Raw genomic sequence first — 27888 nt, 5'->3', positions numbered from 1 at the left:
AAGATAAATGTAAAAGTATCTCTAGATACTGTACTACGGCTGCTCATTTGATTTTTGTGGGTATTTAAAATGTGTTCTGTGGATTTGAAGTGTGTTAAAGGTCAAATATTAAAACACATCTCAAAATAGTAAATTTACACATCGTGAATCAGACCTTTTTCACCTACAGTCAGGAAGTAAGAACCCCATTTAGAAGGCTGGAGAGCCTTTGATAATGACTGAAAATTTGTTGTAACATTTAAAATAGTGGTCAGGAGTACTCAAATGACAGCAGTGCTTTTCTCTTCAAAACCTCTGCAGGTTTAGGCTGGTGTGGAACACAGATGAGAAAGAGAAAAGCCTGGCCTGCTGAACAGTCTTATCCCTAAGACAGAAGTTTCATAACATAGTATCTTTCAAGAAAATTCTCTTGCACACAAAAAGCCTTTAAAAGGAGTTAAGATGTGAAAGAAGGCAGGATCAGTCTATAAATGGTATAACAGCCTGCAGCAGAAATAGCTTTTAGATTCAAAATTGATTAGCACCAATCTGATCATCTATGTTCTAGTGTGAATAGAGTTATGCTGTCAAGAACAGACAAATTACCTTCTAAGGTCATCTGCTCTTACTCCCAGTTTTCTCCCACAATTCTCTAGTCTTGCCTTAATTCCTGGCAGGAATGCTCAGAGTTCATCCTATCTCCAGGGTAATCTCTCAAGTCTATTTGCCTTCTTGGTACAGAAGGAGGAGAAATAATGCCAGGACCCAAATCCTTGGGCAGAACAGAGTAAGAAGGGAATTCTGCTTACTGGAACAAGTGGATTTTGGTTGTCCCTGTACATTCCTATTGCAGAAGGTACACCTGGTACATTATTTGCAACAAGACAACTACACAAAGCATGATAAACGGCAATAATTTACTCCAACAAATAAAAATTCCCAGAAGACCTGATGAAAAATTATAACTGTATAGTTATGTCAAGTCCTATTAAAGAAGCAGATGCCATGCACACATAAAACACAATCAGGTTTGTCTTACAACATATGCACATGTAGGGACAGAAAAATGTCTGTGATGGTGAGTACAAAGGTCCAATATTTTTTCCAGAATATATGAAAATTCTTGCTTTATATGCATTCTGGAAATTATAAAAGCAAAGGCACGCATAATTTATCAGCAACAAAGTAATTTTCTATGACCTCTTCTGAGTTATTATAAAATAAACATAATTCTTATTTTGTTTGGTTGGTTTGTTTTAATTCTAAAAGTAAACCATTTTTAGAAATGTAGAATATTACAGCTTTAGCATCCTTCCAGTTGATCTTACACCAGTCTTCCTAAGCCTGTCTGTACCCATTTGTTTGTTCAATGTTGACTGTAGCCCCACTGATACATCTTGTTTAGCCCACCTGATACATCTTTGACTTGCATCAGTTTTAAACAGGGATAATGAAACTGGTGTAAGTCCCTGGGTAGATTTCTTATCCCAGTTTGAAAGTGAATTACACTGTTTAAGATTAACCTGATCCTTAACTAAGGTAATGAAAAGCGAAGCTTGATCTTTATGCAGGACCATTAATGAGAATGTAGTGCAAATGTGCAACAATTTATGGCATTTCTAAGTTACCCCTCCAAGTGATTATTCACCACCCTAGTGTTTCATAGCACTTTCTAAAATATGCACATATGGTTACACAAGAATAACCCTGTGTTAAAGTACAACTTGTTTCATAAGAAAAAGAACCCTTCCTATGAAATATGAAACTATTTCAATTTCCTTTTCCTGATCAAACTTCAACCCTCTAACAAAAGAGGAAATCCTTATGCTACTGGGAGGACTTTTACACCAGGGCTGTTTATTCAAGACACTTGTGCTGCTGGTGCTGAAGATGAGGTTCACAGCACAGCTAAAAATGTGACAGCAGTTCTAGAAGGCTGACTTTTGCAACTTCTTCCTTGTTTGCGTCTCATTGCAAACACAGAGAAAAGGACTGAACTATTCTGAACTGTAAATTGGGATGAATACAAGCAGGTTGTTAAGTATCTTCATCATTCAGGCTATGCTTGCAATAAATCACATAAGTGAGAACAGTTTTGATAATGACAAGTTTATTCAAAATTGCTGGTAACAACAGCTCTAAAAAACTAGCCATTCCTCACTGGTCTTCCTGAGAGTCTGTACAAGACTCAGCTACAATCCTATTAATCTTAGATGAATACAGGTTTGAGCAGCAGCTGCTCAACAGGTTTTAAGAACACTGCCAAGAATGAGGACCATTCTCACTGTTAGCAGGACATATATAATCGATTTACTCAACTGCAATCTGCAAAATATACTTAGCATTATAGACTCATATCCATTGTATTTATTTGTTATTTTTAGAAATTATTTTAGTTATTTGTTTTAAAACTAATTTCCTTTGAAAAGATTTTTTAATCTCACGTGGTTTTCTGTAAACACTGAAAGTATTAACATACATAAACTGTTAATAGCACAAAATACTTTCCACTAGAAAGACTCCTAAAGCAACACAAAAAACCTCAAGATATTAAGCCTACTAATAGACTTGTAAAATTCAGTAGTAGCACTATATCTGTGTTAGAAAAGGGAATAGGAATACTTAAATTTTACAGTTTCCTTATAGTCGTAAGGGAAATCTATGCTACACCTATGGAGAGAAATAAAGCTTAAATCCATCCCACTTAACTGAGGCCTTGAAATCAGGAAATTAGCTGCTCAGGATTTCCATGGAGTCAATGAAGAGAGGCAGGGTCTTCCACAGGACAGTTGGGATGGCTGACTCTTCCCCTGGGCTTGCTACTGTCTTTGACACAGCAATGAGTGATTCCCCACAGCAAAGAAAAACCTATCTTGAGTATGTCTGGTTTATGGCCAGAAATTTGGGTGGGATGATGAAGGCCTAAAATATCCAGCTCTATACTTTTCCCACATGGGCTTTTTTTTTTTTTCTTTTCCAAGGCACCCAGTGCTGTGAAGTAGAGATTGCTTCCAAACCACAGAAGGGAATGGGAACGATGAGTTCTCAGCACCCTCAAAATGACACACCATTTGCTTGATATCCATTTCATTTAGAAAAGCTCTTAGTGCTCCAACTGAGATCTCCCACTGGGCATGTTGGTTGGTCACTTCTGATGACTAATAAATGCAATATTTTATTGTTACCAGAAAGTTCCTAATTACAGCTGTCATTGAAAATAAACACATTCAGGTTCTACTGCACATTATGATAGAGTCTTCTGTCCAAGCATGGGAAATATTTTTTTTTAAAGTGATTCACTACCAAATGTGGCAACGTGTGAGACTGCCCTTCAGTGTATTTCTCTGATTCTACCGCTTCTTAAAAAGAAAAATGATTAAAATTGCCAAATGGGTTATCCCTCAATAATGTAAAGCTTTCAGACACTTCCACATTTGAAGTCTTGCCTCTTCCTTGTGGGTACCTCAGAATTTCCCAAGGAGTTCAGCAATTTGATTAATAAACCTTTCAAATGCAGGCATATTATTGTCCAAGAGATTTTTTGGAGATAATAAGCAATTTTGCTTTTACACTCAAATGTGAATTTTCTTAGAACCAGTTTGTTTCCACAAATTTATTTTTGCTCTTTAAATTTAGCTTTTATATATACTTTCACCCATTGAGCAGTATATACTGTATGAGTAATCCCATCAATTTGAATCCCACCATTTGTTTCACAGCTAGTTTGTAGGAACTGCGACAAAATTTTACACACACTATAGCTGTCTCCATTTTTATATTAATATAAATTTGCCTGATAGGATATTAAGACAGCTCTTTAGATCTGTCCTCTTCAGGGCAGGCTCTCTCACACTTTCACACAGTTTCACAGCAAGAGTGACATGTAAGGAATTTTCCCATCTTCAGCAAACCATGTAAAATCCAAGGCAAAATCCAGCCACTCCACACACATAAGCATATTATTAATATTCCATTGCAGTGCTAGGCCCTGCTGGCAAAGACCATGGAGAGAGGCGGACTTTCACTGGAGCCACAGTACACAGCGACAGACACCAGTCTTTCAAAAAAACAGTTTCTGCAATGCAATGGCTGGTTCCCCTCAAAACCTACATTCTTTACATTGGGGTGTCAGACTCATTTTCACCAGGGGACACATCTGCCTCGCAGTTGCCTTCAAAGGTACAAATGTAATTTTAGGATCATATAGATGTAACGACCCCTACATTTATACACTCAGGAAATCACATTCGGTCCTTTGAAGGCAACTGTAAGGCTGACGTGGTCCCAGATGAAAATGAGTCTGACACCCCTGCCTTACATGTTTAAAACCCAGTTGAGCTTTGTGATGTTACTTCTGCAAAATAAGCAAGTTAACAGACAGCACAGGCAATGCCAAAGACAAATCATTTATCAAAACTATGGTAAGAATAAACTTTAAATTTGACTATGGCTACAGATACCTCAGAAAAATTGTTCATAATTTCTTTCTTGACTGAATCAACCTCGTCATTTTATACTTCTCTTACAGCTGGTGACAGCAAAGGTACTTTGAAGGGTAAGGGAAGTGAGATGAAGCTTCTTTCTTTGTTTTAGCTGTAGGGGTATCATCAATCTTGGCATAGAAAGGGGAAATTTTAAAAATCTAAGTTTGGATAATGGCTGACCAGAATGATCATGGTTCACTTTCAACTCAAACTTGTACATCTCTGTTAACTTCTTATAGTATACTATTGTTAAGCCTTCATTTTAAGCTTTTACGGTATTCTGCTTAGGTAATGATCAGGAAAAAAAAAAAAAGTGGATCATGTAAAACGAATTACTGTAATAAAAATTATTTCTACTATTTTGGACTGAGGAATAAGTATATGAAACATTCATCTATATAGCTATTCTGAATGTATACTAAGTCTATCGATACTGTAAGTTCAGCAAGCTGACTAACGGAAAGTTCCCCAGCAAGACATGATGATAACATTTCATGTAACTCCTCTTTGGCAATATTTAGACACTGCAGTTAAATACCAAACAGTATCACGTGTGCCAGTCAGTTACTGCAAGAAAGAAAATGTGATGAACTGTTTGTTTTGAACTATTAGTATAAACATATTGCAGAAATGAAAACCAAGCTTAAACAATGGGGAAAGTTATCCGGTATTAAAATAAACAGTTCTAGGAAAATCTCTAAAAATGTTTACCAAGTCATCTTCTTCTGAGTAGTTTCTGCTCAGAGGGTTTAGCCATGCCTCTGGTTTGCCAACCGATCCCAGTTATGGTCACTACAGATAGGCAAATGTTAATGGAAAAGACCGGCACTTAATTACCTCTAATAGGCTCCCCAGGCAAAAACGTTTTTATTTACCATGAAGTTTAAGATCACCAAATAAGAACTTCAGGGTTTAAGCATAGAAAAAAGGCCTTAAAATTGAAAACAAAACAAAACAAAACAAAAACACTACATAATTAAGCAAATAATGATCCTTACAAACTTTCTTACTAAATAGTCTTTCAATATTGTAGGCTAGCATTTCTGCTGAGAAAACAATTCACCCTGCCAAAAATTGCCCAAGTACAATTTTAATGAAAGTTATATATATTACCTGAAGTAATTTCCTTTATGTAAGTCAGAATATATTTCAAATTCTTAAATATTATTTCTTATTATAAGTATTCACTTCCAGTCATATACCTATAACTAGTAATTATTCTTTGTTCACAGCAGGTGCATTGTAAAATGCTGTTTAGTGTAGCAGGTTATATCCAATATTAAAAATCTAGGGGGAAAAATAAGTGCAGGGTATAAAAATGAGAAACAAGGTATCTACATAATATATTTATTACACTTAAGCATTATGCTTGTTTCGAAAAGAAATGGGTTATGCTTGAGACGCTTTGTAACAGCAACAACAACAATGCAAATTCAGTTTTCAGAGATGCTATAGCAGAACTGCATTTGTTCAGAGAGAGCCAAACTCCACCACACAGAGAAGCGGGTCCTTTCATTCCAGGGAAAACTGACACATAGGGATACGTGCACAACCCCAGTTCTATGTAAACCCCTGGGAGCAGAGTGTTGGGGGCTGGGAAGGAAAGGAGGTGGGGGATGGTTCTGCCCAAAGCCAGTTTTACAATCACTGCACAACAAAACAGTCCTCAAATATAAACCCCTTTCATTGAGCTTCCTACCTGTTTAATCACTTCCCTCTAAAGTGTGAGAGGACTAACCCTAACTCAGACATTCACACTCCAGAGACTCATATTTCTTCATGCTCAGTTCACCGCGAAACAGTGATCTTAGTTCAGTCTCTAGTGGACAAACACAGAATAAGTGAAATCTTATAAGCATGATTCAGCAGGCAATTTGTTCAGGTAAAATCATGTGTGCATAAATACAGATGACAACTTTTCTCTTTTTAGTGATTGCCTCAGTCTGCCAAGGCACGGTAAAATAATTTCTTAAGAAATGCTTCCCTCTGCAAAAGACATCCCGTATTTCCAGCCTTATATTCCCCAAAGCAGACCAAGACATTAAATAAGGAAAGTAGTCTAAAAAGGTAATGCTTGGCTATATTTTGTTTTATAGTCACATGTTTACTGAACAGGGTCTTTTCTCTCTTGCTAGAGCCAGATATGCAAAGAGCACAATTAATTTACCAAGAAATCAGGAAATCCTCTCGAAAGATTCCAATAGGGTTTGGGGTTTGGGAGATGGGGATGGTTGTATCTGCTTTTTAACATATTTCTGTCTTGTACACTGTTTGGATGCAACAAAATTTGTAAAAGAGACAGGTAACAGTAACTATGCTAATGTGAAGTTTTAGCCCACCTGGCAGCATCTTCACTGGTTTTTTTTATTGATGTTCATTCTTAGTGTGAACTTGTGTTAGTTAAATCATTTGTCTCTCAAATGGGTACACACAGCAGTTTTCTTGTGCCATCTTACATGCTTAGTTGCATCACTCAATTGCTCAATTTTCTAAGTTTTGCCAGGTCAAAATGCCAGTATGAGAATGGGAATATTGCAAATAACTATATACAAAGACTGTTTATTTCTTTTTACTGGTCAGCTGTCCCAAGGCATTTTCAATACCAAGGCATGGACAAGATCCTGCAAGGTATGTAATTTTACGCAAGTGAATAATTCCGTTAAGGTGAATGGGACTGATCATATGAGTGACATTATTCACATATTTAAGTCTTTCTAGGCCCAAACTCCAGGTCATACATAAAATACTGAGAAGTTCATTAGAACTACTGCACCATAATTACTTCTAAGTTACTGCAACACCTTCAAATCTACCTTTCCCTTTCTGTGAAAGAATGCGCATATACACAAGCAAATTAAAACAGGCTGTTTCAGTTAAAAAGTTTTATTGTGATGTTTTAGGAGCGTGAATGTTTACATACTTTCTTATTTCTTTCCAGCAATTTGCTGGGTAGAATAGTATTACATTATCTATTTATGGAGGAACAATGATATTCTTAACCTTGTGCCTTTTAATGCTTGTTTGTTTGTTTGTTTGTTTGTTTGTTTAATGCTCTATTTTACTGACAGAGTAGCAGGTATCCCTCATGGCATCTGCTCTGAAGCTGTGAACTATAAGTAGGGATTATTGGAAAATTTAGTAATTTCTGTCATCAGAGTCTCTGGAGGATTTTTGTGTTCTCTGACTCACAAACATCCAGTCTCTTGAGATGAAGCTTTAAGAAGCTTCATCTTTCAATTAAGCAAAGAAAATTCTGCTCCCAAGTGCAATGTCACTAAAAAGGGTACACTCTGGCTGAAACATTTCTCCCCTACACAGCCATGAACTGATCGATCCTTACTACCTCAGTTCTCATCAAAACTAATGAAAACTTTGAACAGCATAAGCATCACCCAAAAAATCCATTTATTGAGAAATGAAAGAAAGAAACACTTACTTTTTGCAGCCACTGAGTGTAATTTTCCATCACATGTTCCAGATGTTGTAGTTTCTGGGAAGAGAAATCCTGTTCCACGTGAGGAGCATCTCTCTGAAGAGCATTTGTGTTGTACTGGTCTGTCGTGCTTTCACGACAGTTCCCGTCCTGTTCTGGCAGAATGAAAGTATAGGTGCACTGCCCATGCTGAATCCGGTTAAATCTTCTCCCACTGGCTTCTGGACCCCGACGCTGGTTATTACAGCCTGTATGAGCAAGAATCGCTGCCAGAAAAGCAAAGGAAAGGAAAACTGACATGTTATTATTACTTTCCCTTCTCACTTTAAGAAAAACTTTTTCTTCCTCTTTCTTTAAATTTGTTCTTAATTTCTCTTAAAGTCTTTGAAAAGAGGACTGGAGAAGTTCACTTTAGTAATTAAGCTTGAATAAACTGGTTTTTTTTTTTTAATTTCACTGTGAGGATAGCTTCCTTAGTTAAAATTGGGAATATTTATTGCATAGTAGTTAAGATTTATTGTTTCCTCTCTGTTACAGTCCAGCATGTAGCCTGCTTCAGTCAGCTGCATATGCATATCCCAGTCTCTTTCCCCTACACTATCTGCTGCAGAACTGCTATTTTCTCTCAGACTTCAGTGAGTTTTATTAAGGTTGCACTTTCAAGCCAAGCTGGAAGCAAGCAGCCTTTCACAAGATGACTTGACAGGAATGTGTGTATGAGTGCGCCCCTGTGCTGAGGATGGCTGATGGCTCAGTACAGAGGGATCATCTTACAAACTGGCTGGATGCGTGACCTCAACCGTGCATGGCTTTCCAGCCCCTATTGCACACAACCACTAAGGGCTTTTGACGAACTCACATAAGTTTAATAAGGAAGGCAGTCCACCTTAATACACTTCATATGTTCACACTGACCTATTAAAATGTAGATAAAGTGTAGAAGTTTGTTGTAATCCTTCTGTAAATATACAAAGCTCTGAAATTAAAAATACTTTCAGTTCTGTACTGCTCAGTATCTATTAAAAAATTCTAAGTCAGGCGAATGACACTTCTGGGAAAAAAGTTACGTTTAACTCCCACATGCTTTAGCTACTTTTCTAAGACAACTGTGTTTCTTTAGCAGAGCTTTCAGAGTTTCAGAGATTTTTTTACAGCATAGAATGAAATTAAGGCTGCCAAATAGTAATGGGGAACGGCAGTTCAGAAGCATAATAATTTTCTATGTTTGGCTTCTAAAATAAGGTAACTAATTATAAAACAGTGAGATATGGTCGCTGAAATCTTCCAGATTGTCTTCTGTACTACTACTGTGTAGTTATCACATGCAAAACACTTCTACCAATTTGCAAGTCTGCATGGGCTATACAGACACCCCTTATCATAGTTGCCTGGGGGCAACTTCTTCAGAAAAAATTTGTGGTAACTATTTATGAAAATATCCCATACTTAAATAAAGTCTTTGGTATTTGCTACAGAAAAATCAAAAATGCAGAAATTAGAAACAGAATTAGAATATTCCTAAAATTCAGAGGAATTTTGGATCTGAGTCCTGCTCCATTATTTGCTGTTATTACATAAATATCAGCCAACACCTATACAGACCACTTCACATAATTTTTCCCATGAAAGTTAGCAGTCTTCTAAATAGCAATAGTGCCTCTGAAAAGAACAATCTGCAAGGTTTTTACCCCACAAGAAAACCTACCTGCAATATACTGAGTGCAAGCACCTTCAGTGTTCATGTAATTGCCACCTGTATCACAACTACAATTTAATTCTAAAAGAACCACCTGGAATATTTAGCCAGACATCTGACCTACTCCTAAGGAAGTTATTCCTACTCAAAACTGGGGGTGAAGACTTTTCAGCTTGCATTTGGAAAGAAACTAGTGTATTTGAATCAATAAGAAATATCCCCTACAATAAATGAGAAAGCCTTAATTTGCTTTAAAATGTCTATATGTCCAATACATATAGAGGGAAAAAAAAGGAAATAATACAAAGCAAAGAGCGAATCACCAATGCTACTGTTGCTTTTAGCAAAACTAGAATATCCTTCCACATCTGAACTGTTTGGGCCACATTCACACTGTTTTTTTTATTTTTTCTGCCCCTGAAAACCCACTTCTTATAGCTTGCTTTCTGGCTTTCATATAGCATTTATCACACTTCACCAGCACAAGAACTAGTTCTGCTGTGGTTTATTACACTGTCTTTGCAATTATTGTGAAATGTAATTGCAAGATATCTGCTCACGTGAGGTTATAGAGCTTCAGTCAGGAAGGAAACTGTAGGATCAGACACTGAGCTGGAGAGTTAGCATACAAACAGCTATTCCATATGAGGCAAAGCAAAAATACCAGAGCACAAACATGGTAACAGTACATGCTTTTTTAAAAAGAAAAAAGAGAACATTAGGAAAGGGCCTTAGAGCAGCTAAAAGGGGGATAGTAAAGGTTGGTGTACCAAGGCTTCCTAGATTTTTAGTTTGTATTTTAAAATGCTGTTGTTTACAGAAATGCCTTGTTCACTTTCTGCAGAGTATTTAACAGACTTATTTTCATGCAAACATGGAAAAGTGAGATTGTAAACTTATAACTGATATCTTTCAGATGAGGAAAGTCTTCACAGAAGAGCAGGCTCACTTTTGTTGCTATTGCATGGCCCCTTTCCACTGGTTTAAGGTGGTTTCTTTCCTTTTTCTCTTTCTCTCCCCGAGGGCTAACAGCCATAAGGACCTTCTAGGGGCACACAGAGTTATCAGGCATCTTTAGCATTTGCTCATTTCTTCCCAGCTTGGTTCCTGCCACAGCATTCGCCTCACGAAGCCGGATTCATCCTTCACCTCAGGCCCCAAACCAGTGGGTCGCAGTGCCACCATGGGCACCACGGTGCCATACTGGTCAGGTGCCACCGTGGCGAGAGGTGGCAGAGCTGTGCAACAGCCAGGGCATCTCCTTCCAGCACACTGCACTATAATTTTCCTTACTAGAGAGGACCAAGGCCCCACTCAATCGGTAATCACCTACTGCAACATCTGTGTTGTGGGAGGAATGCATCTTGTGTACCCAACCATGTGAGGTCTCATGAAGAGGTGAGGAAGAGACAGCAGGAGCCTGAGGAAGGCCCAGGAGCCATTTTGTCACTCCCAGTTTGCAGCCTTTCTAACCCAAGGGAAGACAGAGAAAGGGACTCATGAATTGTGCTGGGATGAACTTGAATCTTCGCAAGTATCCAAAGTGGTGGCTGAAATGGCAGCAGCTCTGCTGGCCACACTGGAACTCAGCAAGCTTCAGGGCTACTCTTGCGATGCCAGACCTGAGCAAGCCACCGGAGTCCTTAGCTGGAAGCAAAGACACTCCCAATGCTGCAACAAAGGGATCACCAAGGTCAGCTTGCTGTTCCCCTGAACACATAGCAAAGCTGTTTTCACAAGGACTTTGAACCATCCAGGCCAGGTTCAGTTGACCATCTTCCCTGGTGCACTTGTGGTTCCATGCATACACAGGCAGAAGGGCAACAACAAATACACAAAAAGCTTGTGTATTTGTGTAAGGAATGCCACTGTATCCAAGGAAAACAGATTCAGAAACAAGAAGAGTTTTATTTTCTAAAATTCCCTATTCCTATTAAGGTATTTGCCTTTTTCCTTCCAAAACCAAACCAACAACCAACCAAACAATCAAAATATCCTGCCTCAAGAGTTTCGAAGGTTTAGTGTCTTATACCCAATTTGATAAATGTACAGTTTATTATCCTAGTACCACATCATCTATGTGACCTGTCCCAGCTATTTAGTTGACAGTTTCAGTGAGGCTAGGAAAAAAATAGTTCTCAAAGCTCAGTCAAAGTCATTGTGGATATTTCTGCAGGATCTTACATTATATACTATAGATTTAAGCTAAATGGTTTGTCCAGGATTGCACAGAAAACTGCCAGAAACTAGCCAGAAACTGAGTAGGGGTATGGATGTGTTTAAGACACTTTGTTTTCCTAAGACCACTTCCTCCAACACAATGACTAGTTTCATATTCCCTGAACTCTTCCTTCTGTGTAACAGGGAAGGGATAGATCCAGCGCCTCCCTTCCCAGACCACGCAAGGTCTTATATACATTGTTTATTTAGTAGCTATACAAAATTCTGTAGTTCATTAGGTAATAAATCCTACAAGGCAAAATAAATGGGAATTCAATATCCATACAAAGGTTACATTCACATGGTATCAGTTCCCACAAATCTAGAATTAAAATAATTTAATAGCTTTTGTCATAGAATCATATGCAGGCTCAGAGTTCAAATACAAATTCTAGGAAAACAAAATCTATTTCTGTTTCTTTACATTTCTGCTGCAATATGTGTTATTGCTGCAGATGAGATGCAATAAGGTTGCATCAGGTCGCACACTGTAACTGGAGTTACTCCAATTCAACTTCCTCAGTGTATAAGGGAAGTCACTGCAGAACGGCCTCTAAGCATAGGTATAAGAAGTAGGCTTTTATCTCTAGGTAAACCAGTAGTATACAGTAGGACACAAAATGCTTATTCTTACTATGGCACATTCCTAAGAACTTCGTTCTAAATATATAAATTTGAATGAAAAAAAATGGCATGTGAAAACCCAAAAGTCTGACTGGTTTTGTGCTAGTGCTTCTCCAGTGACTTCAGTGGAGATGGTCCCAATTTCCTATAGTGCTGGGACCAGAACAGGATGCAGGATATTTGCCTCACCACACAGAATCCAGACGGTATTGAGAGACCATGCAATAACACTTTCTCCTACTACCTGTGTAATTTCTTTTCTCACTCTCTTGGGAACAAGCAACTAGTCATCTCAGATAAATTACTCCTAAGGACTGAAGTTTGTATATTTATATATGCATATTTAAGGCATGATCCTGCATACTGTTTCTTGCCAATCCTTCAAAGGAATATGGTTGATCAGTGCTGAGTTATGCCACAGTCCACCCCAGATCTCCCAGCATTTGATTTCACACCTGGGAACAAGTAAACAGCTGGGAAGATTAACAGAGTGGCAAAAAGCAGTAGCTCTTAAAAGAACATGGTGGTTTACCACAGAACTGTCTGAGCTACTGGTTATGCTGTATGACCTGTCTGAATTTTGTCTCATACAGAGGCTTCTCAGGGCAAAAGCTTTATCAGACTCTTTGCAAACATGTTGGCAGTTAAGAGAGCTAGGTGTTACCTGAAAACTATTGTCATGCTGTTAGGAACATGGGAAAATCAAGTTGTTCTTGTATCCATGACAAATCTTTGAGCACACACATGTAGAGCAAAAGCATGTAAAGTAATTCAGTTTAATTTGCTCTCTTTCCCTGGGGACAGGGGAAGTGCCCCCAACATCCTCTTTCTATCTGTCTAGGGTAAGTTTTGTCCTTATCTTTCCCACTTTCAAGATACTTGAGGCATTTTTGAAGACCAACTTCCAACCTTATCAAACAGGAGTGATGCACAGTAACTGAACACAATGGACATGACAATTCTGTTCAAAAATAATAAAAAATAGATGCCCTACTCTAAAATGGCTGATGAGAGGACCAACAACAGTGATCTTCCATTGTAAATGCTAGACAAAACCAAACAATCGCCTGCTATTAAAAGAAAGATATTTCATAAGGATACAAGCCTTTTTGCCCTATCACATGAATGTGCCTTCTGTTGCAAATTATATTGGAAGTGCAATTTTGTGGAAATTATTTAACAGCAATGTTGCTTGGTTGAACAGTCTATTCATTCTATGGACTATCCTCAGGTCTTATTCCTTACCAGGGAAAATTACAGGAGAGAAACAACAACCCACTGGTGCATTACCTTCACTTTCTAAATTAATTTAACATGTAGCTCCAAGTACTGTGCAATATATGCATCTATTCTTGAAGTCACAAAAGTTGGTGCCATGTTATTAATAGTATGATCTGCCTGGGAAAGAAAAAATTCCACTCCCCCAGTCAAATGTAAATAAAAAACATTATTCTGAACACTGGTAAAAGTCAAATATCTAGCAATGAAAAATCAAAATTTCTTCAGATCTATGGATTAGCAACATAAGAGTTCTCCTTTGGAGTCTCAAGGGTTACATGCTGCCAGGCTATAGCCTTCATACCTAATGGAAAACAAAATCCTGGATCAGGTGCTTTATCACCTTGTTCAAGAGGACCACTGGATACATAACACAAAAGCCAACGAAATCCCTCATGTTATCTGTAGAAGAAATATGAGACCTAACCGTCATTCCTGAGCACCATGCTCCAGTGAGCTTGATCTTTCTGTCCTCATCAGAAAGTCTTTTCTTCATAGGTCTCTCCACAGCTCAGACCTTTTCAACTCAGGTGCAACAGAGAAGGAAGTGATGCCACCACCAAGGATGGTCAGAGCATTTGGAGGTGGGTCCCAGGTTTAAATCCTTCTACTGCCTGATTTGGAGAAAGACAGGAATCAGACTTTTGTCTTTTTGAGCATATGTATTCATAACAAGACATGAACGAGTATTCCAATTTCTTCTGCTGGTTCAGACACATCAGCCAGATTCCCCATCAACCTGAATGGCACCCTAAACAACCAACTGTGAAAGCCCATCTTGACTGCTCTCTGATCCAGTTAAAAATTCGATTGTAAAATGTTCTTCATTTTCTCCACATAGAAAAGGACATCTATCTAGATCAGTTCTCAGTATTTATGTCCTTCAAGAACTCAAGTATCTGGCTAAAGTATACGTAGCAAGAATATAGCATTTACAAAGTAGCACTGTCCTACTTTCTTAAAGGTAGAGACTTCATTCTTATTATGACTGATTTTCCTAACAAGCTTAATTTTTTCATAGTATAGGCTTAGCTAAAATAATCCATAGGAAATAAACCTTATTGAATATAATGCTGTGATAGAAGCTAAGAACATCAACCTTGAGCTTCTATTGTGCTCCAATCAACTTCTACATAACTTTTGAAATTATCTGCAAATCAAAGGGACTGGAAAAAATGGCCTGGAAGAGTTGTAATCTATACACCAACAGACAAAAAAGAAAAAGCTACAGAGAATGCACTGAATCTCCTTTTTACAAGTTTCTATAAAAAAATCTGGCATTATGTCTTTTCCAGAACAATCATAACATATTTTCTGCTTTCAATCAAAATATGATGAAACACATCCTTCAACTGTGCAAGCTAGTAGCTAATTATGTGGGTGGAATACCTAACTTTTGATGTAGCTTTAAACTGGGAAAACATGGGATTAAGGGCTTGAATTGCTGTTCTTGTTTGAGTTCACCTCCAAAGTCACAGCTTAATTGTTTTAGGTGTCTGGTTAAAAGGAGCATGTAGTAAAGGAAATGATGTTTCTGAAATGTAGTTCATTCCAAATGAGAATGAACCAGAGTCTCAAGACTGAGCAATCTCAGTATTGCAGCATTTTGAATTCTCATGTTTGCTATATTTTTCATTAATGAGTCCACTCAACTCCATGAGTACTCTCAGCATGCATCCAACTTAGGTTAACTTTTTGGCCATAGATTGAGTCTAGCAGGAGTAGGAGCAGCCAACAGCACTGAAATTCTGCAGCAGAAGCAGCCCAGTCTTTCAGCATGCAGGATCACTTTCCTGGTACTTGTTCTGGAGACAGTAAATAACAAGAAAGCAAGCAGAGAGGAGAACACGAATGATATAGCTATTTTTGACATCAAGCAATAACCAAAAGTTACAGTATAGGCAACCTAGCTTGGAAGCTAGAGAATCCCCAGCTGAATAGAATAATTCAATAAAATGCAATCAATGGAACAAAGCAAAACAAATCAAACAAACAAGCAAGAAAAACAGCCACAACAGAAAAAAAAAAAAAAAAACAAACAAAACCAAACAACTGGCATGTTCTTCTAGAACCCAGGGTAAAACAACATCAAATGACATTTCAGTTCACTGCAGGAAACACAAGCTCACCATGGCTATATGAACATAGGATTTGATGAAGCCCAGTTTATGCCAAAAAAAATCCTTAAAAGCTTGTTTTCTCTGAAAGGATGTTTTTTGAGTTTTAAATATGCTGCATCAGCATTTCAAGCACTTTCTCCAGCAGTACTATATAGATTATGTATCTGTATAACTACATGTATTTTCAGGAAGTCAAATACTAATCGAATACTTCAATATCAAGACTAGCATATTGAACTTCAGTCTACCTAAAACCTTCCAGTCTCTAGGACTGTGATATCTTTCCTATACTGAGTCTATTTATTAATTCATTCCTGGCAGTAAAGAGTTAGGTTCTGGGTGACAGATATACCAGAGAAAAAGGGAGTAATCAGCAGCCAGGGATTTGATGGATGAGAGGTAAATAAACACCAGTGTAGCAATTGAAAGGGAGGGGCACAGAGAGAGAGTCTGGAATTAAGAATTACAACTATTTCTTATTTAAGAAAGTTGTTTATAAATAAAATATCTCTAATGTTTTCATAGTGGACTTTTCTTCCCACACCTATTATTTATTTTTGCAAACAGCTTCTGGTTTCACATTCCATATCCGGGTATGAGGCAGAGGCTTGGTTTTCTCTACTCCATTCTAGGAGCATCCCCATAACATCAGAATTTGCATTTAACTAACTAGAAACCTCAATCCACGGGTCAACATTCTTTTAGGAGGCCAATCAGCTTCTTTCCAAATGTACGTGTCACTTTTAATTAGGAAAGAAAAACTCAGACAACACAAATAAATAGCAGTGAGGCAAGAGGCTAGCTATGGTTTGTGAGCAGCATCCTGTGGCATCACAGCAGCAAGACATGCCAGCTGTGCTGCGCTGAATAGCCTCGCTACATCCACATCTCACACTTCTGGGATGAAGTATTGCACTCATCCTATACTTAGCAAGCTGTCATAATTTTATACTGGAGAAACATTTGTCACAAGTTGGCTCTGGTCAATTGGCGTGCTAGAACTAAGTCATTAATAGTAGTCAGAGACTGTATTTTCCAACAGAGTTGGAAAATAGAGATTGGAATCCATGTCCTGGGGAAGAGGGTATGCCTGAGGCTCAGGCGGTGTGGTATGTAGCAACAACCAGTCCTGTAGCTTAGACACCTCCTGGTCACACTGTGATTGCAGTGAAGGTACAACACCTTCCCTTCAGAAATTCCCTCCACCACAACCTGCTCTGGCACAGATGCCCAAAGAGGCGTGTAAGACTCTCTCCACAGGAGTTGTGGACTCTGCCAGGTTGTGGTTCGCTGCAGAGAGCAGGCATAGCCACACTGTGTGAGATCAGCACCTACAGCAGGCAGCCAGAACATAGGTCTCAGGCTTCTAATCACATTGAAGATCTCAAAATGCCTGATCAACAAACCTTAAAAATGGATTATAAATATCTTTTGTTTCCTCTAATGTCAGTGATCATATAAATACTGTATCAACTCTATTGAATCCATACAAGAAGTTTATAAGTGTAATGAGTTTCGCAGCCAATTTTTTAGCCACTTCTGTGAACACAGTAGGACCTGTCACACTCTGGCAACACTTCCTCCAAACATAGTGACATAGCCCATGGAACACCAGTGCTGAAATATGAGCACCAGAAGCTAGACTCTGTCCTTGGGAACATGTGTGCTCAGCCACCAGGTCGCTGGAGCACCAGTAGCCTGAGACCTTCATTTCCAGATGTAAATAGAACAGAAAATGGTCTGAAGTACATTATTTAAAAATGCACATTTTCTTCTCTGTGTAGACCAGTTACTGTACATCTCATATATATTAACCCAGGATACTCAAATGACCCAGTGCCTCTAATAGTGTGTAACTCAGATGGGCTCTTAATTCACTTTGCTCATCATAAACTCATCAGCACACTAGTAGGCATTTAACTACTGCATGCCAATAAAAATGTTGTTTAAACTGTTAACTGCCTGTTTAAAGCAGCAATCAATCCCCAAGATCAACACCTTCAAAATTACTGCCATGGGACAGAGATAAATATTAACCTTGGCTCTTAGGCGAAGTGTTGGGCTGGGAAGGGATGACTCTTGGTGGCTTAGGGTTTTATCCTGTGCACTGCCATTGAGATTTTGTATAATCCTTAGGAAAAAAAAAAAAAAAGTCAAACCCACTACCCTGTTTTTAGTATCCTTGATATAATGTTCTAATTCAGGATGTGCAGATAAATTATTTTATAACTGCAACTCTCTCCACACATTTCGTATGCAATAATTAAACCCTATCCTTTTGATTAAGTGAGGGTAATCTTGGTATAATGATGAAGATTAGGAGGAATATGACTTGTGTAAATGCACATTCTTCCTTCTAAAAGGACCAGAGTCTCTCTCCTTCTTGGGGACTGTGCTCAGCAGATGTCCACTGAGCAGTTGTTAGCCATGCTTGCCCAGGTAGGTCCCAGAGCAAGAGCTGAGCTTGTGGCACTGAGTTCCCTTGAGCTGTAAGTGCTGGAATAGAAGAACAGGAGACAAAGAAAAAACAGAGACAGCAGGAGACTAGGTAGGTTTGTATCAGAGTATTATTATTAGTAAAGTACTTTATATCTCTTGTATAAGAAGTATAAAATTCACTTGTTTTTATAATGTCATTTATTCAGTCAGTGATTTTTATTCATTTATAAAACACTGTTATTGTAATTCATAAAAAGTACCATCTGGCTAATAATATTTTTTATAAAGAAAAGCATTATTTTAAAACAAGTGGCAAAATGAGCACAACTTTATCAAAATCCTAAGTATAACTTTGAAGATGTAATCCAGATCCAAGCAAACCAAGCTCTAGGGAGTTTTGTTGCATGATATAATCTTTCCTTAGATTGTGATGTGTATAAAAGAAACATTCTGTACTCAGCTCTTTCATGTCCCCTAGCTGCACACACATCCGTGTTCAAAGTGCCAGGAATCCAGGTTCCTTCCATTACTCATTCCATGTGACAATATATAAGTTGGTGAATCACACTATGTGGCTGGGAATATTGAGGGGCTGTACAGTGACAAAATTCCTTTCAACTTTATATTCATGTCAGGATTGGGAGCTATGAAAACGCAGCAGTAACATGACAAAACCAAATACAGAATGGTTAGGGTTGGAAGGGACCTCTGGAGATCATCTAGTCCAAACACGGCAGTTAGGCTTCCATAGACGATCCTTAAAGGATTAACTGCAGAGTGCAGCGATACCTGATGTGGCTCTGCTTTCTCCAACCTTGGTCAGTCTGCTTCTGCAAGTTCTCTATTGCTAATTCATTACTTTTAAGTAAATGTTTTGATAAATATAGAATCATCACTCTAAATACTGCCATAGGCAACAAGGAAGTATAAACTCACAGTTCCTAAAATACACATCAAGGAATGCAGAGCAAGGTTGTGCACCTGAAGGCACTCCCTGTCATAGGAAGCAGGGTGGTAGCCTTTGTTCAGCATGATATAATGAGGCAGAAAGGTCAACTGGGACTGAGAAATTCTGGGGAAGTTGTAACATCATTAGTACGTTGCCACCATATTGTTGTTCTGACTTTTTGAAATAAATTGCACATACGATTTATGTTTTATCAGAGCCCATCAATGTGTGACCTATGAGCATTGGGAGGAAACAGGCACTGCTTGTTCCACTCTGTGCTGTCCATGGGAGAAAAACATCATATCACCATTCCACAGTTTCACCAGTACTAGATCAAAACAAGAGGGTGAAACAAAATTTCTGTAGCAGACACTATCAACAATCTTTGTTTTGAAAACTGCTTTGTGTCATGCTATTTGCACACTACCTGTGACAGGCGAGATTTTTTATTCAAAAGCAAAGGAAAACTCCTGAAGACTCGAATGGGAACATGAGCAAATGTAACAGAGTAGAAGTGATATTAAATGCTCTAAAACAAGACAATCACTATATTAGTAAAACATGAAGGAAACAGGGCATCAGCATAGTTACTATGTTCCATTAAATTGTTATCCTATTCTCTCTGCTTGCACTACATATTCTGTGTCTAAACGCCTTTTCTTCAGCCTTTCCCAATGTATCTTTTTAGCATATCACTCACCCTCTGAAGTATGTCACTACTCAAAAGTGCAGGACCTCAGAAGACAGGCGGAATCCAAAACCTGAAGAAGCACGGTAACATGTTCTCACCTGGATTGTGTCATGGTGACAGGGTACTGAGTTTGAGAGGCACTGATGGAAACCAAATCTTTAATTTGAGAAGTCTCTACTCTCAAGACTTTTTGTATGCTCAATCTACCAGAGAATTTGTTTGGGGAATTTAAAACTGTTTTGCATTGGAAGAGAGTGGAATAGGGAAAAAAAAATAGTAGCATCAGAAGAGTAGGGAAAGATGGTGTCATTGCTCTTTTTGAAGTGTGGCACACTCTTGCAGAAAGCTAGGCAATCCATACTGCTTACACAGAGCCTTAATGGAAACTATGGACTGAACGCTGTCATCTGTCCATCGGTACTCCCCAATATCAGCACACTCACTCAAGTGCTCAACATCCTAACAATGCCTTGACCTGTTCAATTACCCAAGTTCTTGCTGGTCCATGAAGAGTGACAAATGGTAGCTACCATGGTACTACCAAAATAGGCATTAAACCAATCAGATAGCGCATTTCCTCTCTCTTCCCTCCTCCAAGTACACTATTGCTTGACTGACATGGTCAAGATCAACCCTGGCTACATTATTCCTCAATATCTGGCATCATACCTCTTATCCCAAATAGACCATTAGAGAATCTAGATAAGGGGAAACTAAGTCACTGAACAAGTACTGTCAGTATCAAGGCAGAAGCTGGCTGGTAAGACTTGAGGTTGGTTGGTAAGACTATACCAGTAAGCAGAGTTGCCATTAGTATCATCAGTCATTGGAAAAAATGTAATCATCCCTTCTTAGTCTTCTGGACTTCTCTTTAGCACTAGACACTGGTGATCATTCATTACTGATGTCTCACTTGAGAAGCAGCAGAAGTTCCTAACAGCTGAACAAGCAGCTAATCTAATGAGAGTTGTCTTTGAGGAGAATGCATCCTGTCAGAAAAGGTAGGACACATTTCCACTGCTAGATCTCTTCACTTATAGACTGTTCCACTTCTTCTTCTAATGCTTTTTATAATCTGTTTTCAGTTACTATCTGATTGATCCATTCAGCTGGCAATATGAAAAGACATCCTACTTCTCTACATTTAGGCACTGGTCTGATTTAATAAGAGACATTTTACTGTGCTAGATACAAAAGGACAAGAATCACCTATAGCTATGTTTTTGCTTACTATACAGATCTTGCTACTAGTTAAATCATTGGTTATTTTGCAAAAAAATATATAAAGGTAGGTAATCTGCATTTAAGGAGACACAAAATCGAACAAGTTACTCATACAGTATCTCTCGTGTTCATATAAGATTTAGCAGATGCAAATGGAGGCACATTGATCACAAAATCACAGAATCACAGAATGTTAGGGATTGGAAGGGACCTCAAAAGATCATCCAGTCCAATCCCCCTGCCGGAGCAGGAACACCCAGATGAGGTTACACAGGAATGTGTCCAGGAGGGTTTTGAATGTCTCCAGAGTAGGAGACTCCACAACCTCCCTGGGCAGCCTGTTCCAGTGTTCTGTTACCTCACTGAGAAGATGTTTCTTCTCAAATTTAAGTGGAACCTCTTGTGTTCCAGTTTGAACCCAGTACCCCTTTTCCTATCATTGGTTGTCACAATACCTGTCTTGATACCTGTCTCTTGAAGAAATAACTCAAAATTAAATCCCCTCTAGAATATTCACACTTATAGGAGGGAATACTTAAAACAAACAAACAAACAAAACAAAACACACATTAGTTCGGAGAGTTTCAGTTCTCGTGCACTTACCAATACCGGCCTTTTTCTTATGTTTTGAAACAAGGGAAGTCCCTATCACTGCAGTACAGCAAAGAGCAGAAGTAAGCTTGGTCTTAAAAATGCTGTCATTAGGATTACCATTTTATTTTGCTATATATTTGAAATAGCTATGTTTTAAATGCAGGAAAATCTCTCGTTATATTTTCATCCAAAAATGTTGTCGATTTTTGTTTGTTTACTTTGGAGATAAGAGAAGGACAGTGACGAAACAGTTCTTTCCCACTGGACGGGCAGTTTCTGCTGCCGCTGCGCTGCTGAGGCAGCTCTGGGACAGTTTTGTCTTCATCTCTCGCTGTTAAACTCTCCTGCCCCCCCCGCCGGTCCCTCCCGATTCCCCCCGCCGGGCACGAGCCGCGCCGCGTGCAGGCGCGCGGGGCCTCACCGCCCCCTGCTGGTCCGCCCGCAGCACCGCGCCGCGCCCGTCGCCGCTGCGGGGCGAGAATCGGGAAAAAAACGACGGAAAAAAAATAACCTATTCCTGTCTTTGCAAAGTGTGATCATACACAAATAACAAACACCCCCCCACACACACACACCGCGTTTTGAAACAACAATAATCGACTAAAATTAAAGTTTTAGTGATAGTGTTTTGAGATGTTACGCATAATCCACAGTTCTTGTAGCCAGGGTAACCACTTCCTCTGTAAATGCAGCTGCTTTTGGTGTTCGGCTACGACAAAGAAAGAGAGGACATGAGGCCAGAGCAGCATGTTCACAGGGCAAAGAGGCAGAGGTGCTACTCTGTGGTTACTCCTCCCTTAAATAAATGCAGTAAGTATATTTGGAGTTCCTTGAGGCCAATTTCTGAATATTGGCAAGTATCAGTGGCAGATAAAAATATGCCCTTTTTATGTTCTGCAGAGGACATAAGAAAGGAGTCCTCTTATTTTTCTGGATCTTCTTTCTCATTTTCTGTCATGGTCTAAGCAATGTTTAAAAACAAATATTCAGGTTACCCGTGGAACCTACATGTTGGCTTCCAGTTCACTGACATTTTTGCCAATCTGTATGTAATTGCCAACTAAGAAATACCATTGACAGAGCTTTTAATTATGAAATTCTATAACAGGAAAGCTTCTAACTTTGAGATGAATTATTTTCATGCTACTGCATGCTGCATTATTAATAGTATCTCAGCTACTGTTCCCTCCACAATGTTCAAAGCAGAAAGTTGTCTAAAAGATCAACACAATCATTTTATCAGAATGTGATTTCATCATTGGAGGCTGTCATAACAGACACAATCTTCATAAATGTAAAAAAAATCAAGCCTTTCACTCAGTCCATGCAATGTCATATTTCTGGCGTTAGCAGGGGCTTTTATTTTTAAAATGTCCTGTACAAATTATATATCAGCCTCAAGGTAGGAGGGAAATCTTGAAATCATGAATGTTAACAAAGATTTTGCCACAGAACAGGGTTTTTACCTAAAAATACTTATGCTACTTTTTCAGCAACTCCCTGGTGATACAGTGTTAGAACACACTCTGCTGCAGCCTTGGTAAAAGGATCTGGGCTTGGGCCCAAGCCTCAGTCCTTTATCAGACCAAGTCAACTTCTTGTTTCAGTCAGCTGTAAACAATTGATACTATCAATCACTGAAAAGTGCAAGAACTCTGTTATAAATAATATTATCTGTCCTTGGAGAAATGTCATTCTCCCCTTTACACATGATGCTGACCTATACGTAAGATTAAACTGTATGTGGTGGCATTAGCCTTTCAATGAGCTCGGAACTCAGAGCCCATGTAACTGTGTGTGTGACAAGCAAACACACACATGCTCTAGCTCTGCATTGCCACACGCCTACACAGGTCATGAGGAGAGAGATACAGGGTGTTTGAAAACAAGAACTAATGGTCTAAATGATCACGTTCCTTCTGGATGTTTTAAAGTGGTTGAATGACGACAGAAATGTTGGTGACAATTCTTTACATTGTGATGATTTTGGAAATGCAATATTCATGTATATTTGTACAGGATTCTGCTGTGACTTTATCCTTGCAGTTTGCATAAATATGCAAAATCCTTTGAGTGATTTATATTTCGTATTAGGTGAAAAATGCAACAAAAATAGTCACTGAGAGAAAAAAAAAAAAAAAGAGATTAACTACACTCAGATATTTCTGACCTGTTGATTTTGAAACTAACTGAAATGCCCAAATAAGCGATGGTGCTAATGCCAGTGTGAATCTGCATCACCAAAAACTTTACAAAGACAAGCAGAACTATTAAGCAAGAGCTTGACTGTAGGGTATGAATATGAATCAATCTATGTCAATATGTCCATTATGCAAAACACTCCAAGTACCAAAATATCAGTTTCTTATTAGTGTAGAGGACCAGGACTTACAACCCATGCAACAACCACTTATCATTTCCTCTGCTGAAGAAATGACATTACTGTAAAGACTTTTCACCATATTTTTTCAAAGATTAAGTGTTCCAGCCTGTCCCTCAATAGCAGATAGTATTAGTTTCTGTAAAAAAAAAAAAAAGGGGGCGTTTTATTTTTGTATATTTTCTGTCATTTATCTCTATGTTCTATACATTCTCCGTTTCAATTACATGCAGTATTGTTAAAGAGCAATTGTAAATGCTTTCTCATTCACTTTACTTCTGAAAACATTTTAGAAGTTCTCTAATCACTTTCTCCCCACTCATTCACCCTCTCAGTACTTTCCCAGTAAGAAAGAGGACCAAAAGGACTGCAATATTAGCTACAACGTCAGATATAAACACTTTCAAAGTTCCAGTATTAATTTAGAAGAGCAAACAGCCAACAATTTGCTAGTGGAAAGGACAGGCAGCACTAAGGGGGCTTAAATCCATTCTTGTCTCTTTAATACCACTTATTAATAGCTTAGTGTATGAGGTTTGGGATCAAAGTTGTATTAACATTTAGAGGGCACACACATTAGAAAGACAATATTTTGAAATATCTCAAGATATACCAAGAGAACACCACTGAACCATAATGGGAACAGACATTTTAATGAGGTGGGAAACTTTAAAAATTGTGCAACAATTGGAACAAACATGGAAGGAGAGTGAAGGACTACAGGGAGGATACACTCTAGGCTATAGCCCTTCTGACATTTCATTCTGTGCATTTACTCTACTTTGGTGAGTAAGTCACCCTATACAGTCTGAAAAGCAGAAAAAGGAGATAATCATAATGTAGATTTCCCCAGTGCGTTTGTTTCTAGTGGGCTGAAACAGCACAGCTCATCATGCTGAGAAACATGGGCAAATCTGTTTTAAAAGTTCAAGAAATAAAGAAAGATATTAAAAATCATAAATTTGAAATACCAAAAAAAAAAAAAAAAAGTGAAAACCAGACAAGGAATTATTTATAAAACAATTTTTTCAATTACACATATTTTTTTCTATGGATTCTTCAATCCTCAATATTAGCATGTTTATGTTCCGTCAAATAGCTCTGTTATACATGACAAAGCAAGAATGGATACACCTGGCTTGCAGTATGTGCAGAACATAGTTGTCTCAACAAAAGAAATTAAGGAGGGGTTTTAAAAATGTATCATCTCCTCCTCATTAACTATAAGTCTTGCAAAGTACTAATATATAAATTTACTACTTGCATTTAAACAGAATTATGAGTATTTAACCTCTCTATAAAATTAATTCTAACAAAAGGAAATAAGTATTTGAAGATTTAAATTGTAAAATTCCAGTTTTTATATGCTTTTCTAACAGTTAGAACATTTACATGCATCATTCTGGCAGAAGACCACAGACAAAAAAGAGTTCTTTGAAATAACTCAATTTGTAGAGTAGCCCTGAGAAACTACTTCACCAAAAGAAAGCTCAGTGATAATTTCAGCTTAAATGCCACCCTTGTGTTTCAACCAAGAGCATTTTGTATAATGAATGATTTAATTACTTGGGAAAGAGCTTTGATAATTTGCATGCAGCTGTAGTTGCTTTGTTTTCTGGTTTCTCTGTTAGGAAGGTAGAGGTGAACATCTGGACCAACACAGAAATTTATTTATTTGAAAGGAATGGAAGTACCATTTGTATTTTTTAAAGCATCCAAAGACCAGCATCAAAATTGTCTTCTCTAATTACAGGCTTTCAAAAATATTTGGCCTGGGAAGTGGTCTGGACTGCTACGTGGTCTGGTTATACATACATCCATATATGTATGTGTGTGGTTTTTGACTATATAAATATATACATACATATAAAATCATAGAATATTTTGGGTTGGAAGGGACGTTCAAAGGCCATTTAGTCCAACCCCCTGCAATGAGCAGGGACATCTGCAACCAGATCAGGTTGCTCAGAGCCTCGTCCAGCCTGGCCTTGAAGGTTTCCAGGAATGGGACATCAACAACCTCTCTGGGCAACCTACTCCACTGTTTTACCTCATTGTAAAAAGTTTCCTCCTCATGTCTAGCCTGAATCTCCCCTCCTTTAGTTTAAAACCATTACCCCTTTCCCTATCATAACAGGCCCTGCTAAAATGTCTGTCCCTGTCTTTCTTATCGGCCCCTTTTAAGTACTGAAAGGCTGCAATAAGGTCTCCTCGGAACCTTCCCTTCTCTGGGCTGAACAACACCAACTCTCTCAGGTCATCCAAACAGCAGAGCTGTTCCAGCCCTCTGATCATTTTTGTGGCCTCCTCTGGATCCTCTCCAACAGGTCCACGTCTTTCCTGTACTGAGAGCTCCATATGCAAGCAGATATAAATAAAACAGGAGAACATATATAATAGTATTTTACATATATAGCTATATATCTCTCTATACAATGTAGGTATAGATATAAGTGATTTGGCTTTGCATATCCGAGAAAGCATAGGTCACTGCTCATGATTCCTGCGATGTGTAGCTCCTTATTGAGCACTTCACTCAGGAGGCAGGAGAAGGTTTCCATGTGCATTTAAATAGTAGCCTTGAGTGAAGATCAAATCTCAAATGATACTACAGACCCCTTGTGACCCCCACCCACAAGTTGTCTGCTAACAAACAGATGGTACATCCTAAATGAACTAATTTTGAGTGTGCAATTCCTTCATTTCAGAACCACCAGCAAATAGTTTTCCCTTCTTGCGGTTCCATTAGAAGCTATCAGTCCAGCTTTTTCATGCTTTCTTTCTTTATTGAAGCTTTTAATAAAAGAAGGACATTCCTGATGTTATAATTCCAGAACTAATATTTAATACCTTGAGGGGAGAAGCATTTTCTTTGTTTTATTCTTTTAATGTGTTTAAGTTGTTAAAGATATGGTGTATATATAGTCAAATAAGATCTTTCTGGCTTTTTATTACTAACAGGGCCAGTAGTAATGACATCTTAGTATATAATTTCAAATATCTATAGCATTAGTTTAAATAATTACATTAAAAATTGAAATTGTACCACTCAATTAACAATGTATTCTTTTACTGAACAGGACGGTGTATAATAAATAGATTTTCCAATGAGATGATCTCATTATGCACATACATTATATTTTTAAATAACACAGAAAGTGTTAAATGCTTTCTAGATTATTTTTCATGAAACTAAATGCAGAAGTTGATGTGTGAATTATTTTTAAGGTGTGAAATGTAGCAGTCGGAAAGTATTCCTTAAGGAGACACTTCTGTAAGAGCTTTGAGTGAATGAACAGTTTGAGAGAGTCACAGTCTGCCCACAAATACTCCGGGAATTAAAGAGAGGCTATAATTGTTAGCTAAGATATCTAATGCAAATTAGTTAAGTATCCAGTGTTTAAAAGCTCTTTGGGGTCTAAATATAAGTGCTCAGTATGAGTATTTATCCTCTGAGTTACAGAGTCCTGTTGTACGTGTGATAACCCTTTACCAGAGATTTTCACTTTACTAAACCTGGAGACAAATCAATCAAAAACTTTCAAGGCCTGACATGTAGTTTAGAAATACACCAGACCTCTGACTAATATATCACTAAAAACATTTTCTTATGACACACTATTATAATCTTCTGGCCATTCTACAACTGTGACAACAATGGCAAACCCATAGCTTTTTCTGCCAGGGCCTCAAGAAAGTAAATAGTCAGGAGACATTTTCCTCACTTATAGACACTCTTTATTAGAAGTAAACAATAAACTCTCTAATAAACCAAGT

General features: G+C 38.1%; 1 protein-coding gene across 1 annotated transcript in view; it reads right to left on the bottom strand.

Annotated features, from left to right (window-relative positions):
- Positions 1–8629, bottom strand: part of ANGPT1 (angiopoietin 1) — a 158253-nt gene extending 149624 nt beyond the window's left edge. The window contains exon 1 of the mRNA XM_065832658.2: positions 7900–8629. Within this exon, the coding sequence (XP_065688730.1) occupies positions 7900–8196 (297 nt within the window). The 5' untranslated portion in view covers positions 8197–8629. The remainder of the gene's footprint in view (positions 1–7899) is intronic.
- Between the last annotated feature and the right edge of the window lie 19259 nt (positions 8630–27888).

This window comes from Patagioenas fasciata, chromosome 2, assembly GCF_037038585.1.
Source record: "Patagioenas fasciata isolate bPatFas1 chromosome 2, bPatFas1.hap1, whole genome shotgun sequence".
NCBI classification, from domain to species: domain Eukaryota; kingdom Metazoa; phylum Chordata; class Aves; order Columbiformes; family Columbidae; genus Patagioenas; species Patagioenas fasciata.
This window is presented reverse-complemented; position numbering and strand designations above follow the sequence as displayed.